At 37.7% G+C, this 19500-nt stretch overlaps 1 protein-coding gene across 5 annotated transcripts in view; it reads left to right on the top strand.

Annotated features, from left to right (window-relative positions):
- Positions 1-14230, top strand: part of LOC141903547 (zinc finger MIZ domain-containing protein 1-like) — a 96857-nt gene extending 82627 nt beyond the window's left edge. For 3 of the 5 annotated variants that reach the window (XM_074791696.1, XM_074791697.1, XM_074791698.1), the window contains 14 exons: positions 6226-6364; positions 6476-6763; positions 7061-7430; positions 8327-8533; positions 8745-8981; positions 10000-10201; positions 10486-10621; positions 10716-10926; positions 11201-11306; positions 11595-11814; positions 11906-12072; positions 12237-12383; positions 12474-13060; positions 13183-14230. In XM_074791696.1, the coding sequence (XP_074647797.1) occupies positions 6226-6364; positions 6476-6763; positions 7061-7430; positions 8327-8533; positions 8745-8981; positions 10000-10201; positions 10486-10621; positions 10716-10926; positions 11201-11306; positions 11595-11814; positions 11906-12072; positions 12237-12383; positions 12474-13060; positions 13183-13320 (3155 nt within the window). In that variant the 3' untranslated portion in view covers positions 13321-14230. Of the gene's footprint in view, positions 1-4850; positions 4919-6225; positions 6365-6475; positions 6764-7060; positions 7431-8326; positions 8534-8744; positions 8982-9999; positions 10202-10485; positions 10622-10715; positions 10927-11200; positions 11307-11594; positions 11815-11905; positions 12073-12236; positions 12384-12473; positions 13061-13182 lie in introns of those variants that run through there. The other 2 variants (XM_074791702.1, XM_074791699.1) reach the window with 2 other exon arrangements.
- The last annotated feature ends 5270 nt before the right edge of the window (positions 14231-19500 follow it).

Raw genomic sequence — 19500 nt, 5'->3', positions numbered from 1 at the left:
TCATTCTTAGTTGGTCTTATCGAATCGTAACGATATTAGAAATATTTTATCAGATTTTTGGGAAATAGTGGAGTGGTGAAAGTTGTTAGTAAAAGCAATACCACTCTGGAAGAAAACCAGCCATCTTAAAAATGGTCCCAGGAACAGTGATCTCATGAACAGTGAACCCATGAACAGTGATCTCATAAACAATTATGTAACAGCGCCGGAGAGTGCAGTAATGTTCAGTACAGTGATGTTCAAAAGCAGGAAGTTGATGCATTAGTGCATGATAAACGTCATACATCTACTTAAGAGGAAAGATCAACTACGGTCTGCTGATCATAGTACTGAAAATCCATTCACTACAATCTCTCAACGATCCGAGCATCATCAATGGTTTTATGACCTTCGGCTTCTGTTATTTGCAGAGAGAAATGATTGAAGTAGTATGTTCCATCGCTGTGTCTCAGCGACTTGTTCTCAGAATTACGCAGAAGTGACAACCGACTATATATTTCCGGTATCATTAAAAAATGAGATTTTCGTGGAATAGATTCTGTATTATCATTATTCCTGATTCCATGAAGTGTTTTGATGATGCCGCAGTTTGTGGAAATCCTATTGTATATAAAACCTGTGCTGACCCTGATTTGACGCTTATCTATTCGATTTCCTCAAAATGATCGTTCCAGGTAGACTGATCGTTCGAATCTATTATTGATATCTCATAATTTGGTCTGATATCTGAAAATCTGTGAATTATATCGATAACTATAATTGAGATGAGATCGAGTGCGTTCATTTTCAGCTCGTTACTCGTGACACCATCTTTCATTTGTGTGGATTCTGACCTGATATTAGTTGTCAGCGTAATTACCCCGATCCTCAGTGATTTGAAACTCTGTTTTTCTCTGCAGTGATTGCTGAATAAACTGTTTGGTGAGAGGTGGTATTTTAATGGCTTTCTTATCGTTTATCGGATTGTTGATATTACGCGCTTAAATAGCCAGTTAGGTGCTCAGCTCGGAGAGAGATGACTAGTGCCATATTTTCGCCAATTGGAAGCCATTTTCCGTGTGCGCGCAATAACAAAGCGCGGCCTTTACAAGAGTATGTTTTTCTCGGTGGCACAGCGATGCGGGTGTCATGTTAGCAGCGGTGAATGTGTGTGCTCTCTTGCCACTCTTCTCTTTCGATCAATAATAAGAACGGCAGAATCGCATCAATCAGAAACGTCTTGCTCCGTGCAGGCAATTATCCGCGCAAACCTGTGCGGATTGTCAATAGCGAGTTAACTCAATGCACAACCTACCGGCTTTAATACACCGCGAGCCGGCGATGATGATTTATTTTCATCCGTGACATATTTCAGCTAGAGACACACACGCGATATGAACGAGATAGAAAAAAATGATGGCGATTAAACCCCTGTATGTTCCTTACAGCGAGCTCGATCTGAGAAATAGAAGTCGCGTTATTATAAACCAGACTTCCCGAATTACTGTCGAAGCTATAATAGCCTCTAACTAAACTATTTCCTTCGAGGTTCATCAAATTAATGCCTTCTTCTTTCACTTCACTTAGGATAAACTTTGTAAACAACTTACAAATGTAGATTAGATTTTACTCAGGAACGCATTACCTCTGGTCCCGCTGAACAACGGGTACGTAAGGTTGAATATATCTAATTAGCTGCAAGCTTGATGGCAATTTTATAGTTTAGTGTTGATACCTTGTTTCTCGGTAGAGGATGTAATGCTGTCAAATGTTTCTGGTGTTGAATTGTTTATGACGACCGATGTTATGTACTCAGTGCCCCGCTATTCCACTCAACACTCGACAGCAGCAGATTTTATCGTTCAATTATAAACCATCTCCCCGTATATTTTACAAGCTGTGATCTTTATTTCTGATGAATTTTTCGGTAATCAGATTCTTGTAAATGATGAGAAAAAGGTGGAGTTTTTTGTGAAATAGAACGTGTGATTATTGTAGCTTATTATTGAATCGGCAGCAAAAACTGTTACGTCGACTTCATGCGGATAAACTACTTGCTCGGTGAATGTAGCGTTCGATATGTTAAATATTTAAATATCGATAGTTTAGAGAAGACTCTCTGATAGTCGACTCTCATTACACATCACATGCTGCACTAATGGCCGCTTTATAGCATCGATGTCGTTCGTTCGTTCGTCCCTCGACGGTCGTCAAGTCGATGTCCATTCGTCGGTGATAGGTAGAAATAATATGTTACCTCCAGTCGTAAACCTCGAGAGTGATGACGATACATAGTTATAGATTGAACCGAGTTTAAAATAATCATTTGTGATCATTTCACTGATGAACATTCGGTTCTTACATTAGAGAAATCTCGCAGTAAATTCAGTAACAGATGAAACGTTCTTGAATACCAGTGTATATGAATATATTTCGAGCAATGTTTCGGCTAAAAACATCAGGCGTACTATATACACATTTCTATCCAAGAACTTTAATTTTTTTTGCTGAATAATTGCGGAATTTCTCAAGTATTTTGTGGATCTTCTCGACTAAGTGGTTGTTACACGTGTGACACTTGGGTTTGAGTCTGAAAAGAATCGGCGCCTATTTTATTTGAATAATCGCGGCTAAACTGAAAAATGCATCTCAGTCGTGAGTCCAATCAGAGCCCAATCAGATCATCGGTAGATAAAAATGATATCATTTGATCAAAGAATGCTCATCAAGTGCCTAGCAACCATTCCCTCGACTCCTCCTAACAATGTAACACACTGTCTTATTTACCCACAAAAGGACACTGCTAGATCACGCACCTTTCTACATCTTCTTCAAGACAATAGAAATTGATGTGTGTTGAAAAAGTTCACTAGTAACTTAAATTTGCCCGGAATCAGTGATTTGATCTATTAGATGACCTTTCTACGCCGGTGTATATGCTGGAGGTGTTCGTGGTAAAGTAGTCATCGGTAATAACGCCGAAGATGTACTAAGTTTCAATAGTTCTGATATCGCCGCGAGAACAAAATAATAATGAAAGGAAAACCCTTCCTCACGACGACAACGCTGTGTATATTAAATGACAATGGCTCGAAGGCACAGATCGAGAGACATCATCTCCTCGCGTGCGTGCGCTATTAAACCATCTGTCTGTGAGATTCATTCCACAATTAAACAACGTACAAGTCTCCACTCAGTAGAGATAGGAATGAACATCAGTGTATATATATATATGGCAGCAGGGAGAAACACTGAGCGATTAATATCATGTTTGATCAATACCAAACACAGTACATAGATAGATATCAGTGTGCACTGATGTTTTAAGACTCAGTTGTTGGATAATTGCGTTATGTCACTGTAACGATATCTAGATAGATTTTCAATGCTATTTCTATAATGGAAAATGGTCCCTCTAGATAGATTTTCAATGCTATTTCTATAATGGAAAATGGTCCCGGTTACGGGTCGCTTTTTAATCCATTCTCTGATCGTACAAAATCGGTGAAACAATATCGGATATCACGTACTAGATTTATAAAGCTTCTTTCTAGGTGGCAGCACTAGCTGAATAGATGGTCAATGATATTGACTTGTTGTTCAGGTGATCGATACAACAATCACTTATGTAATTTACCAGTCGTGAACATGTACTGGCTTTAGAGGTCAGCTTGGATGTGGTGGGTATTATTGTTAACATGCATCGTGTCAGTCATCTGTGACTTCTGTTCACCACTTGTGTTGTGAAGGCCAATCTACAAATACTCTCTATTTGAATACAATTGAAAATAGAAAGGTTTTTGTTGGTTCTACGAAGTGTAATAAATCATTTGGTTAGTTAATAGTGGAGTGGTTTCTGCCCAATTATACAGATTTTCTAAGAGGTTAAATTATCCAATTGTTAGTTGAGAAACATTGTCATGTATGTAATCTGTTAATTATTCTATTGAGTCAACGTACAGAGTTCGTTATGAAGGTTCGCAAAGACATTTAAGTTAATGACAAGTTTATGAGAAGATTGGTATGTCACAGATCATCTCAGTTGTCAGTTTAACCGCCTCCACGCGCCTGCCTACGCTTTAAATCAGCCGTAATCAACTGCACCCCGATGATGATTTGTGTTTTCGGAAATGCTGAATGCTGTCGGGATTTTAACCGGTGTCAAAGAGTAGTAAGTCGTCGTCGCGTAGGTTGGAAACTGATATTACGCTGTGTGGGTTGTCGATCGGTCGTTGAAATAGAGTGCAGAGAAATCATTAGAATAAATCAACTTATTATTGCTTTCCTATTTGTGTATAGAAGTATCGTCTGAATAGTGATTTGTCTTCTTTCTTACATCGGAGTCTTATGACAAATTAATTACAAAATATGGCAAAATGCCACCGACCGGTTACAGGGAATCGATATACACTGAGTATTGAATAGACCGTGTATCGTGTATCGGGACAGGTTTTATCAAGATTTTACAGATTGATCGAACGCGCGCGAGCGAGCAGCAGTCATCGTCGATAGATGTTACTGTAGCTCTTCACCACCTTAAACAGCGAGCGGCCGCTACCATCATCACCATGGTAACTGCTTCTAGGAACTGCGGAGCAATTATTCAAATCTGTTTAAGACTGCGTCGTCGGTTGATTGTCTCGCAAAACAGTTATTCTCCCTGAGAGTGGAGCACTGTGTAATGAGATCATTTACTTGATTAATTGTCAGTGCAGCGACGAAGCACGGGCGCACGTAAATAAAAAAATCTCGATTACCGATACCGCCGCTGCTGCTGCTGCTGCTGCTGCGTGGTGGCGCTAACGTCAGTATCCACTCCCAATCAGTAATTGGTTTAAACCCGATTCTTAATAACAGTCATTGTCGTTATGGCGATGTACGTCGATATCTAACAATAAATAATGGTATTTAATAGCGCGACGTCACGAACGTTTATGACGTAAGTTTTCAGTGATCGTTTTGATTCTTCTCAATCGCGATTCAGTTATTTATTTTCACAAAACGTTTCACTTGAAATATTTCAGTAGTGTTTTCTATCATTGATTATAATTGTATACGACTGGATACCTTCGCACGTGTATGAAATTCATTTTTTCCAGCCGTAAGCGAGAGAAGTATTGATCATTAAGCTGCAGAAGATGTATTTATTTGTTCTGACGCGTTTAAAACACACCATTTATTATATCAGTTATAATAATATAGTGTTATATTTCGCTCGGTGTTGACTGCGTACATGGATACTCGTTGACATGCGTTATTGTGATGTCACGTATCTTATCATCCGTCGTGGGGAAATCCATTAACGGGGAAATCTTGATGATAAACACGGATGAATTTATCCCTTACCTACATACTGGTTTTACTCAAGTCATTTAAAAGCATAACTTCCTCATTGGACTAGTAGTGTATTTTTACATTTCCAAGTAGAGGAATGATCGGAAAGTAATCTAAAATATTATTGCTCTCATTGGAAGGTAGTTATGAAGTTAATCTTAACCTATTTTGTCTTTATATTTATAATTTAAAGCGTATAAACTGGATACCACTTTGTTGATGGTTGTTAGTTGAATTATATTAAGGCGTTGTTCCTTTTTTATAACCAGAAGTGACACCCCTCTGGCCAGATCGCGACTAAATTTAGACGCTGAAAGAAGTTTCTATCATGAACACTTATTAATATATACAAGAATTATTGACTGAAATGAGATATGATTGCGCATTGTAGGTGTCGGGAGGGATGTATGAAATATATACCATGTTTCATGATTTATTTATGGTTGAAATTTAGGTCCTGTTTCAAATCTTAAAAAGTGGATCGATATTCAATGACTGTGCTAGTGACTGACTGAGTGTTTAATTAAAATTGCACAAGTCCACATTCCCTTACCGGACAAACACCGATTTTGTGGGTAACTGTTGAAATAAGCTGAACTAACAGCAGTGTTGAAATCAAACAAAGATTTTGTTCGATTCATGTTTGGATTTCATGGAAGGTGTTAAAATCCATTCAGCTAATTAATGCGCATCATGTAGATCTAATATTTGGGTCATGTACTGATTAGAACATGATTGCATCTGATGAGATTTTTGTATCATCTACGAAATCGTCATCATTACAAATTGATATGTCCACTATTCCCTATAGGAAAACAATTTCTGTTATAGTTTTCCTCCAAATAGTTGGTTGAAGTTTTTTCAAAGATTTGTCGATGAATTAATGAATAGTTTTCGTTTGTATATTTACAGCTATGCTCTCACTATGGTGTGAGGACCTAGGACGATTATTACTGCTTCGACATCAGAAAAACCGCAACAGTGATTCATCAAAAACTTCCGGAAATATGCATGCACCGATGCAAAACAAAATGCCTCCCATGCCACAAGGGTACGTTCTGATTCTTTCTTGTTAGTACTCGGTAAGAGTTAAAGTGTCGAGCTCGACGCGAACTGCTCGGGATGTTATTAATATCCATCTCTTCGATTGTTTATTTTACAGTGATTGGCAAGGTGGTGGACCTGGACCCGGTCAACAGCAATCGTTGTCAGTCGTGACGACTGTCTGGGGTGTAACCTCCTCTACAAATAGCGGCCCGTTTAATCACGCCCCGCCGAATGCCGCTTACACCAATACCACAATGGCCAACAATGGCGGTAACTACGGACCGCAACCTCCGCAAAATATACCCAGCAACAACCAATTACAGAAACCTCCGTATAATCCACAGATGCAAATGCCACCTGGTGGCTATCGGCCGCGAGAAGCAGCGCCGTATTCCCGGCCGATGTGAGTTTGATTATATCCCTAGTTGTATATGAAATTACAATGTATGCATGAAGTAACTTCAGCATGTTTACTGCAGTATTACAAATTAGTTATTTAACTCTTTCCCTACAATTAATTATTTTTAAGAGTCATGTCTGTTTAACAAACCCACCACATTCATTACTTCTGCTAGGAAAAATGTTCGATATTATAAAAACCCAGCTTCAGTTTTACAAAGCTAATAATGCATGAAGAATAAGATAGGCCTATCGCTTCTACTTGTATTGTGTTTTATGTTTGTAAATCATATCTTTACAGAAGTCGTGGCAGCTATCATCCTCCAACACCTCCTACTCCGCGAAGCAACCAAGCCCATCCCAACCCCGCCGAAATGGTTAACAACGATGTCACATCTCGTTCTAGGACCAACCACGGCGGTTATACGCCGACGCCAAACGCGCCACCAGGTTCCAATATGCCACCGCATCCGCAACAAATGGTCGGCGGGTCGAACGACTTCCAGCCACCGCCCGGCGCTCTGTCGGCGGCGGCGATGGTCGCCGCGGCTGCTACGGCTACCGCGACGGCGACTGCCACGGCCAGTATGGTGGCGCTACAGGAGCAACACAATCAGCAGCAAATAAACGTCAATATGAACATGAACATGAATAACCAGTACGGAGCACAGGTAATTATTGAACTTCTTTGATTTATCAGTTTTGATGATGTTTTCATGTAATTATGAAAAGTAGATTCTGACTGTAGGCTCTAAACAAAACTAGATTCAAAATTATTCCTGAGAGTTTCTCTGGTTACTTCATTGTTGGTATCCCGCTCGGTTCGGTGATATCCCAGTTGGCCCGGATTTAAGTTTCTAACCAAGAAAACACTGGAAAGAGTTAGATAACATTTGCTAGTGATGACACGAGAAATATCTTGTATTCTGTCAGGATTTTTTCATTTCAAATTTTTGATATGCCGACAAAAGATCTCTGTATACCTTGAAATAGAGCCTTGCTATAGAACTACACCATTTTATTTCACTTAGTGTTACAAGGAAATGCCTTTTCTAGCTTTTAGAATGTATAATTTTTCGTTGAAGAACACACTGTTCTATTTTCTAGTAATAAGCCATATTTCTACTCGCTCGCTCTCATGTTCAATCTGGTGCTTGATTTGATAATGCTGACGTTGCTCTTTCATATCTGCACATTTGATGTTTGAAATAAGAACAGCTGTTATAAAAGTACAATATTATACTAGAGATATTGAAATCTATTTCTACTGATAGATGTCGAGATATATTTTAGTGGTTCAGAGATATATGTGTATATATAGATATATACACATACACGTATTATGTTTGTATTACGACCAGATGTTAATAGATAATGTATTTGGTTCTATTCAATGAGTTTTAGAAAAACAGACTTTTAGAAATACAAAATTCAAAGGATCAATTTATGTTGTCAGCTTTAAATTTCCGTTTGTTCTTCTCTTCACATTCTTTGTTCCTAATTGTCGTTTTTTATTATTTTGCTTGTTAGTAATAGTTAATTACTGAGTTTTGTGTTCTATGTTCAGCCCATGTTTCAGATGCAAGGACAACAGGTGCCGCCCAATGCGCAGTACCATCATTCTCAGCGTCCACCGGGACCGATGAATATGGGTCAAGGACCCGGTCCGATGAAAGGCAACATGATGTTCCAACAGAGGCGACCTTCACCTTATCCTAACCACCAGCAGTATTTGCATCAAAAGAGGCAGCATTCTTCATATATGAATGGGCAGGTAAGCTTCGAACTGTTATTCATCGGATTGACGTAGAGAATATATCAGCTTTTAGATTTCTGACTTGAATAATACTGAATGAATCAAATAGATTCCAATTTAATCCGAATTTGAATTCATTTCGATGGATTTGTAATGCGGAATAAATTTCAGGTCGACATGTTGAAAATTTGATTAATTTTTAAAAAGTGAATTTCCGTTTAAATTACAGTACGGACCGGGACCTGGTTCTCACCCTCAGTACGCGAACCAGGGCCAGTACGGACCGCGGCCGCAGTATCCCCCGACGCAACAACCATTACCATCGCCGACCTACGGACCCGGGCCCGGGCAACCGAATCGACCACCGGGGCCGCCGGGATACGGTGGCGCTCCAAATCCGTATATGAACCAAGGCCAATTTCCACCCAGGCAGCCAGGTCCTGCGTATAATCAACCTAACTATCAGGTACGTGTTCATACAGTAATTAGTGATGGCTTTTAGTGTTATTTCTCACGTTTAAAAATGTTCAGTAATCATAACATAACCAGATCAATCGTAATAAAATTCCGTGGTCTGAAATGTGTTAAGTACGTGAATTGTCTGTCACTTCACGTTGATGAATAAATCTCGTGTAAGCTTATATGCTGATTAAGCATATTGTATACGCTATTTTTGAGTAGTTATGCTTGTTGACACGACATTTAAATGGTAATATTATTCAACACGATCAACCCCGAATCCAGATGGTTCTTACTATTGAATTATTCATATATCCAACAGCTGTTCTAGTCTTATTTTCCACCAACTGTATTTAGCATTATGTATCTTAGCAGCCATTGTCAATTACACTAACTGGGCTTTATAGCATGTATTAGGGGTTGAGGAAAAACTGGTGAAATCTGAACGGCCTTTCTGTACGAACTAAGAAGTGTATGACATGGGGAATAACAGGGTGGCAACTGACCTGGAAAACTCTGGGAATCAGAGGAATCTAGAAAAAATCAAGGAATTTGACAAATTTTAACGAAAACCTTGAAAACTCAGATAGGATTCAGATTTTGGGTTATTGACTGCATGTTTCTTTATCAATACGTGATTCACTGAAAAATGAATGAATTATAACATTTAGAAATATCTCCGATTTACTCATGGAATTTTGTGTAAACACATTGAAAAATCAGATGATTTGTAAATGGGCGGAAAGTGGCCAGGCTGTAGTTAAGTGGATGGGCTGTGGTCACCTCCTAAAAACATTGACTCCTGTATCTCACAACTGTTTAACTCGGTTGTAACTGATTTAGCTTATATAATCTCAAAGATAAAAACCAATATAATTGCATTGGTAGTGTATGTGTATTCACTTGTATATGTTACAAGTACCAATAGTTAAACCTCTTAAACCATATTTGGACAATCGTCTGCCCTCGATAACGAGTTATTGACTTAAGGTTTTTAAGTAGAATTTATTTATTTTATCTTTCAGAACAATATGAACGGAATGCCTAACAGTATGAATATGAACATGAACAATATGAATTATCAACACTCGCCAATTCCTGGTAACCCAACTCCGCCCATGACACCGAGCAGTGGCATGCCACCTTACATGTCGCCCGGTCCTGATATCAAACCAAACTTCCAGGACATCAAGCCAAATGTTGGCAATATGCCACCTATGAAGAAAGGTAATTGTTAACAGGTTTTCACATGTATATAAAAGCCCTCTCAGATTCAGTGTCATCTTAAAAAAGACTTTGTGTCTGAGTGGTCACTCATCAATCCAGGGTTTGTGGGTTCTAATCATAGTGGAGACAGAATTTCTTTTTAGAAGGTTCTTTGGTTTCTTCCCTTAATTTGGAATTCCCTCAATTATTACGTGCTAATGACACCTGGCGTGGTGCTTGAGGTGGGTTGAAGGTAAAAAAAAGTGGCATCATAAACATCATTATTTATATATTATTTCTTACAGAAAATGATGAACTTCGATTAACTTTCCCCGTCCGTGATGGTGTAGTCTTACCTCCATTCCGTTTGGAGCACAATTTAGCCGTTAGTAACCATGTCTTCCACCTGAGGGACTCAGTCTACCAAACCCTAATGTGGAGGTAACTAAAAACACCGGGAACAGATTTGAAAATTTTGCTTGAAATATACTATTCTTGTGATAAAAATGGTTAAATTGTTCTATTTCTGTTTTAGATCTGATTTGGAACTGCAGTTGAAATGTTTCCATCACGAGGACCGACAGATGAATACGAACTGGCCGGCGTCCGTTACGGTCAGCGTCAACGCTACACCTCTAAATATTGAACGCGGCGAAAACAAGACGTCACATAAACCGCTTTACCTCAAGGACGTTTGTCAACCTGGGCGTAATACTATACAAATTACGGTTACTGCTTGTTGTTGTGTAAGTCTTATATATTTTTACGTCTTAATACGGTATTTATGGAATAATTTGTTTCAGCTGCTCCAATATTATTGTAAAATCTACCTGTTAACTGACGCAGCTGTGTGGATATTGATGAATTTAAGTCTGGTGTTAAAAATTTATTTTTTGAATTACATTTTATCGACGTTTTATCTGAATATGATATGAAGTATATGTATTATCTAAGCTATCCTTCACATGAACTCTTCGATCCAATGAGTAGATATTATATTCTCAGGTTTTGATATTTCAGTCACATTTATTCGTGCTACAGTTGGTGCATCGACCGAGTGTACGGTCAGTGCTACAGGGATTATTACGCAAGAGGTTGCTACCTGCTGAACACTGCATAACAAAAAGTAAGTGTCAAAATCTACATTTGTAGTTTGAACAAGGCTGCATTTCAAAGATGTTACTGCTGAGATCCCTGACTGAGGGTCTTACCCCCTTGATAGCTGATTGATTTGAAAATTTTCTTTCATGTTTCGATGAAATGCTCATGAGTAAAATCTCAAAAAATGCTTTGTTGTTGCTGTTGTTGCGTCTGTTGTGGTGGTTGTTGAGGTTGATTACTACTTAATTACTGATAGCTCTTCTCAGAATTTTGCTTGAATCAATTATAAATGTTTTCATCTAATTTTTTGTAGTAAAACGTAATTTCACAAGTCCGGCGAACGGATCGATGAACGGCTCGGACGACGGCGTCGAGCAGACGGCTATTAAAGTATCGTTAAAATGTCCGATCACGTTCAGACGTATTTCTCTACCTGCTCGCGGCCAGGACTGTAAACACATTCAGTGCTTCGATTTAGAGTCGTACTTACAGCTGAACTGTGAACGAGGGGCGTGGCGATGTCCTGTTTGCAAGTAGGTCGACGACTTCTGAATATCTTCATCCGTTAAACGACATCGTTGGATAACTATGATTGAATATTTTTCCTCAAACTCTATTTTGCAGTAAAACGGCGTTGTTAGAAGGACTCGAAATAGACCAGTATATTTGGGGTATATTGACTAATCTGAGCCAAACGGAATTCGAAGAGGTCACCATCGACCCAACGGCTAGTTGGAAACCGGTGCAGATTAAAACCTCATCGACCACCATCAAAGAAGAAGACACAGGAGGTAAAAAAATAATTCAATTCGTACCCGTGATTAAACAACCAGCGACTGGTGTCTTAATCGAAATAACAGAATCTGTATTGAAAAAATATTGATAATGTTGTTCGTAGAGTCGTAGCCTGGAGGGCGGTGTGCAAATTATTAAAATGGATTGAATTCTTTTTTAGAAGCTTCGTCTTGTAATGGAAATGGAAATCGATGGATGAAAGCAATGTCGCCGTCGAGTATGCAGATGCCTACGATGAATTCATGGGCAGGAATGGGACCAGTGCGCTCTCCCTACAGTATGCCTCCTGTCAGCATTACTCCTCAAGGTATTTGAATTATCGCATCATTTCGACAAATCTATTCTGAAGTTAAGACATTGCATAATTTATTTATTTATACGTGTTTTGTTGTTTCAGGGCCCGGAGGACCTCCTAATAGCGCACCCGGTGGACCCCAGCAAGGAGCAAATAACCCTTACGGATTTCCGGATCAAAATCCATATCATAACGCTATGAGCCCAGAATTCCACGGACCTTTATCGCACATTAGTGACTCTATCAATTCTCCCGGTGAGATGCCAGCTATAAGCAATCACTTGGAGCAGTACGGACCAGTAACAACTGCTAGTAGTAATCAACCTCAACAACCACCACAACAGACGCAACAACAGCAACAAAGCATGCCTCTACGGCACCCGGATCAGCCCGGTTCAAATAACCCTCCGAGCAACCAGCCTCCGACGCCAAACAGTCAACCGAATTCAAACTATAACATGAATCATAATTCTGTGCAACATAATACGCCCGGGGGCTCGAGCGGAGCGGACAGTAATCCGGGTAGTAATAACCCGGGCAGCAATCACAACACAAACAATAGTGATTTAACTTCGTTAGCGAATAGTGTTAGTAATAGTATCAGTTCAGCGGTGGATAGTAGTAACTTATTACCATTTGATCCTGCTGCTATTATTGATGGTGATACTCAAGGCCAAGATGGATTGGATGTAAGTATATCACTCTACAGACTTTACTCACAATTTTTTCCATGAAATGTATCCGCGCTAGTCGGCATACTCTCGTTTCAACTACGTTCCATTTATTTATCATTTGATTTCTCTTTTTGCAGCTTTTGCCAGAAAATATCGGTGATCCAATCGAACTATTATCATATCTCGGACCACCGGAATCGAACGGAGTTGATGGCAACGGCAACGGTAACAATACAGGAGCTACAGACGATCTCTTATCATTGTTCGAATCGTGAAGATTTCATATATTTATCGTCGTCGTCGTACTTGCCAAAAACAAATGATACGTTAAAAAACAAACACTTAATGTGGCCATTTACACCAAAACTGCAATGGATTTTATTACGAAAATATTTTACTCGCGAAAAATGAGAAAAAAAACTCAAATGTTCGTAATCAAGCGAAGAATTCACCGCACTGAAATGCTGATGTTTTAACATAATAAAGTCACTAAGACAGCCTGGGGTAGGAGACAGGGGTACGCCTGTTTCGATGTCTTGAGTGTCGTGGCGTTCTAAAACTCGTCGAATGTTATAAGTTATTTGTTGAATAAAACGTGCCGCACCACGCCCTTCGCTCGCAAGAAGAACTCGCCGTTACGGGAGAGAGAACACTACAAACTATCGCGTGTCACGTGTCATTAATTCGATTGTCAGTCGTCACAAACGTATAAAAATACAGAGAAAAATTTTCTAAAATGAAATTGTTTGTAAATATATAATATATGCTGATTGTATTTGTGTATGTTCTATGATATTGTTGTACATACAAATGAACGAACGGACGAAAGTATTGCGTTGAAATTGCACGGACATACGCACAGACATTCTTGATTGACATGGCACAGACATTCTCTCTTGATGACCGCTGATGGACACGGGCACGGACATTCTCTCTTGATGGTCGCTGATGGACACGGGCAAAGACATTCTCTCTTGATGACCGTGTTTATCAGACGGATCAATATAACAAATAGTTGTAAATGGTTTTTAAGGTCAAATTATTTATTTCTACTTAACTGGACGATCGATCACAATCATGTCAATGATTTTAAATTGAATCCAAAGGGTTCGTGTGTCATTTTGTACAAGGTGATCCGCAGTGATTGTTTTAAGTGCGGAGTAAAGGCTGTTTATTATTATTATTATTATTATTATTATTATTATTATTATTATTAATGATGGTATTGTAAATTGACGTAATCGCATAAATGTATTTATTGTAATCATGGTGTAATTTTATGTCGTATCATATTTACACCGTTGCTGCGGGCGATGTGTTAGCTCGTCGCTCGGCAACCAAATGACCGATTTGTGAATAGTCCTGCATTCGTAAAAATGCGTATTTTTATATGAGAATTTTGTACATATATTCAACGTGTACATAACAAAGAAACTGAGAAAAATGTACATGAATAATGATAAGAGATATTGTTATGATTATGAAACGCTGTACGTGGGGTTTCACACCTTACTGATATTCGCCTGAGACTTCCTTAAGCTAATCTTAATCATTAAACTCTGGTCATCAGATTATATTTATTTCAATCGGAAGTTAAGGATGAGTTTTAGCCGATTTAATTGGTCTCAGTTCTTACTGGTCAGTTTGCAGAAATATTCGAACCGATTAAAGTAGCTTTTATATTTCGAGCAGTTCCTCAATCCTTACTAACCCGATTAGAATAGGCATGATTTTGATTTCCCGTTTTAAGGCTTTAAGGAAAAGCGCAGCAGCCTCAGACATCAGTGCGCTTAACGTATATTGTACCTTCTGCTGTTTTAGGATAATCAATCTTCTGCTGTATAATTCCTTTGTACACTTCTTTATATTGATTTCTCAGCTGTCAATCATTTATTTATCTCATGAATATTCATCATTTCATCTTGTTCGATTACACCATACTCTCCCCCCTCTCGCTCTCAAACCCTAAAAGTGAGTTTGAATTAACTGAAAATGAAACCAGTTGTTGCTATGGTCAGCATAGATTAATTAAAATCTTCAACACACCCAATGCATTTATTTGAAAAATCTACCGATCTGAATTATTTCCTAATCATGCAATAATATGTTCTGTTTCAAATTGTCGCAATAAGTTTGTATAGATATTTAGATACGACCATTTTATGACTACGAAATTTTGGGCGAATTGAAAAGCTTTTCGGCAACATGTATTTTATTTCCATGTTTGTTGTAATCGTAATAATATCGCTACCTGGAGAAGCGTATTTTTAGAAAAATAAATCATGAATCGTGTTTTCTAAGCACAACGTAGATAAAAAATCTTAAGACTCTGTTTCATGTGCAAAATTATACCAGCTTGTAAAATTATACCAGCCTGTACTTTAGATCGAATATTGTTTTTATCAATTGAGTTTTTTTATTAGCAGCACCTGATACGTGATTTTCTTTTACAAAATACGGTTGTGTCTCGGAAGAAAAATTGACGATGACAAAAATGTTTTATGGAATTTTATAAACGATATTAAGATTTTATATATTATAAACTAGAGTATATTTTCTACCGATCAGACATCTCTACCACACGGCGTGCGGCGCTCACTGATTGTGCAAAATTTCTGTTTACAACATATCTATTATAAGTTCTGCAGCGATTATGATTAAGAAAAACAGCAAATAAAAAAGCGAAACTATTGGAATAATAAAAAGTGCATTGTAGTTATTGCATTGGCAGCAATTGTTGGTATATATATACATTATATACATATATATATATATATAAATATATATTATATTGAATATACACATATCCATTGTCATTCATCCTTTTTGTTTGAATCATATGTAAAACCGTTTGAATTTTATTTGGCAATTTTCATTTTGCAAATTTTTAGACAGATTCCACAGCACTCTTTATTGTATCCGCTATTTGAATTGTAAACACGTTCCGGCGATGACTGAATATAAGATAATTCCATTTCGTTTACATTGATCGAGAGTTATGTGCGTAGTGATTGAAAATAAGATGAATTAAAAACCAATGGCTTATGAACTCGGGGAATATATTGAACTACTGGTTGAATTAGCGATGAATTCAGACTGCTGTGATTTATTTGAAATTAGAAGCTGTTTCTATGTAAATCTGAACTATTAACTAATGCACTGGCTGAACTGTAAAACATGAAAACAGATACAACAATATTAACCAGTGTTTAATCGAATTCTATTTTCAGATTTACTGCTACCATTCGAAAAGTTACAATTTTATGTCATTACTCATAATTAGCCGAAAAACGACATTTATTTTAAGTGTGATTTTTTATTTGCAAACGTAATTCATGGCTTCTCTTTATATGCAATGCGATAATGATAAAATATGCATCGATTTTCAAGTTGTAAAAAACTATGTTTTGTTCCACATGAGCAAAATTGTTTCGTTAGCCTCACATTATCGTGTACAGACAGTCAATGAAATGAAAACCAGCCAAGCAAATTTATATCCCCGCAATTTGTCTTCAAACCACAAGTTTAAGAGTAATTGTCATCAAATTGCGATTAATTGCGTTTATTATCAGTAAAAAATATGAGAGAAAATTATTATTAGTTATCATCGCATCAGCAAAATTTATGTTTGAAATTGAGAGAATATTTTCATTTCATTCACATGAATTTTTTATTTATTTACACACGTCGCTTTTAACCATCTAAATCAACGGATTTGAAACTACGAAAATAAACCACTACGTTTATAGTTTAGACAAAGGTTAAAACTTGTAAAAAATGAAAGCTCTGTTAAATTGACTTGTGTTTTAGATGGTTAAATGAACTATTAATTCTCCTCTCTATTTGTCTTCCGTTCTGTCCCGTGTAATTATGTTATATTATTATACTCCCTATTGTACAGAGAAAGTGCAATCTTAATCACACGAAACAGAAACCTGTATATTGAATATCCCTATTTATCTAATAAAAAATACATAATATATGAAGTCTGTTTGTTCATCTTGTATATTCTGTGGTTGTGATGTTTCATGCTGCAGTAGGTGATTATCTGATATTGGACGAGGCCACTCATCAAGGAGCTAGTTATCGTGTGACACCCCTTGAAATCATTATTTTAGGGCGCTATATTCTATGGTAGAAGGTCATGTTTTTTATGAGACCGTTTTAACTATCATTAGTCCATTCAAATGCATAATCACTTAGGTCCTGATGCAAACAAATTGATTGAATGGCGTGACACTTGTTGCCATCTATTAGAATTTCGTGGAACTAATAATTTGGCGAGATATTTGTGCAGATCACGTACACTTTTATGACGGCACACCCTCGCCATCTAGTAGAACAATAAGGAACTAATAGATAAACACGTAAAATCCCACACTTGATAGAAATATTTCTGGTAGTTCCTACCACCCATCTTCAGTCTAATAGAACAAATGAGAATGTCATGTAACAAGTCTGGACCATGTCTCATAATGCGTTCTGAGTACTGCGGTAGTGGTGCTCTCAGTATTCAGTACTTGTTCAGTACACACGATATCTACAAAGAAATGCTTTTTTCCTCATGATTTGAAACCATTGAATATTCCTATTCATCTATTAGGTGATAGGCTGGTAAATAATTGACATTGGACGAGGCCACTAATCAAGGAACTAGTTAAATCCTTTGGCACCCCTTGAAATCATCATTTTGGGGCGCGATATTCTGTGGTAGATCATGCTTTTTATGAGACCGTTCTAACTATCTGGAGTTCGCTCAAATGCATAATCATGAATCTCTGGTGCAAACTAATTGATTAAGATAAGAAAAGATAACTTTATTTGTCTCCATTCAATGGCGTGATACTTGTAGCCATCTATTAGAATTTCGTGGAACTATAGTTTGGCGAGGTACTTGTGTAGATCGTCGTACGCTTTTATGATGACACACCCTCGCCATCTAGTAGAACATTCAGGAACTAATAGATAAAGACGCAAAATCCCACACATGATAGAAATATTTCTGGTATAGTTCTTACCACCCATCTTCAGTCTAATAGAACAAATGAGAATGTCATGTAACAAGTCTGAACCATGTCTCATAATGCATAGAACACTTCCAGTCTGGACGGTCTCCTATCAGTCTGGATGGTATCTGCCCGGGCCCCTGCGGTAGTTCTCTCATACTCAGTACCGGTACTTGTTCAGTAAACATGATATTTACAAATAAATGCTTTTTTCCTCATGATTTGAAGCCATTGAATATCCCTATTTATCTAATAAAAGTAATACATAATATATGAAGTCTGTTTGTTCATCTGTGGTTGTGATGTTTCATGCTGCAGTAGGTGAATATCTGATATTGGACGAAACCACTCACCAAGGAGCTAGTTATCGTGTGGCACCCCTTAAAATCATTATTTTAGGGCGCTATATTCTGTGGTAGAAGATCATGTTTTTTATGAGACCGTTCTATCTGGAGTTCACTCAAATGCATCACTTAGGTCGGCAAGTCGTTTCCCTGGTGCAAACTAATTAATTAATATAAGATGATAAGATTCTTTAACTTTAACTTTATTCATTCATCTTGACAATGTCAATTGTAAGGATATAGAAACACATGCATATTAATACACTATGTAGGAAACAAAATATTTACAGAACATTTTATGATATTCATTAATAATTTCGGTTTCTTCTTATTCAATAACGTAATATTTTAGCTCGGTTAGAGTTTCGTAATAGTAACTTGTTAGGTATCTTCTTCTCAGCCTGGTGTGAGAATGACAGATCATTAGATAATGGTATTCATCACCAATTGCACCAGAATTACATATTGTACATTCTTCTTTCTTTTTCGTATATCTATCCTTATCGATCGGTAAACAATGATTATTAGCTCGGTATCGTAGCTAATAGCGACAGAATTTTGGCGGAAACTCAATGAGATATTTCTCAATCTCAAAGTTCTTTCTAATCAATGGCGGGACACTTGTTGCCATCTATTAGAATTTCGTGGAACTAATAGTTTGGCGAGATATTTGTGTGGATCGTCGTACGCTTTTATCACGACACACCCTCGCCATCTAGTAGAAAAATCAGGAACTAATAGATAAAGACGTACGATACCACACTTGATAGAAATATTTCTGGTAGTTCCTGACCACCAATATTCAGTCTAGTAGAACAGATGGGAATGTCATGTAATGTCAAGTCTGAACCATGTCTCATAATGTATAGAACACTTCCAGTCTGGACAGTGTCTCATCAGTCTTGGAGTCAGCCCGGGCCCGTGGTAGTGCCCACACTCAGTACTTGTTCAGTTCACAGGAGATAAACAAAGAAATGCTTTTTTTCCTCATGATTTGAAGCCATAACTGTCAGTCAATGACCAGATTACTATATCGTACCCCGACTCCTCTTGTTGAAATAAACACTGAACACCGAATATCATAAACATTATACGTATCTAAAAA

Source organism: Tubulanus polymorphus, chromosome 4 (genome assembly GCF_964204645.1).
Source record: "Tubulanus polymorphus chromosome 4, tnTubPoly1.2, whole genome shotgun sequence".
NCBI lineage: Eukaryota > Metazoa > Nemertea > Palaeonemertea > Tubulaniformes > Tubulanidae > Tubulanus > Tubulanus polymorphus.
Note: the sequence above shows the minus strand (reverse complement) of the source record. Positions and strands in the feature narration are given on the sequence as shown.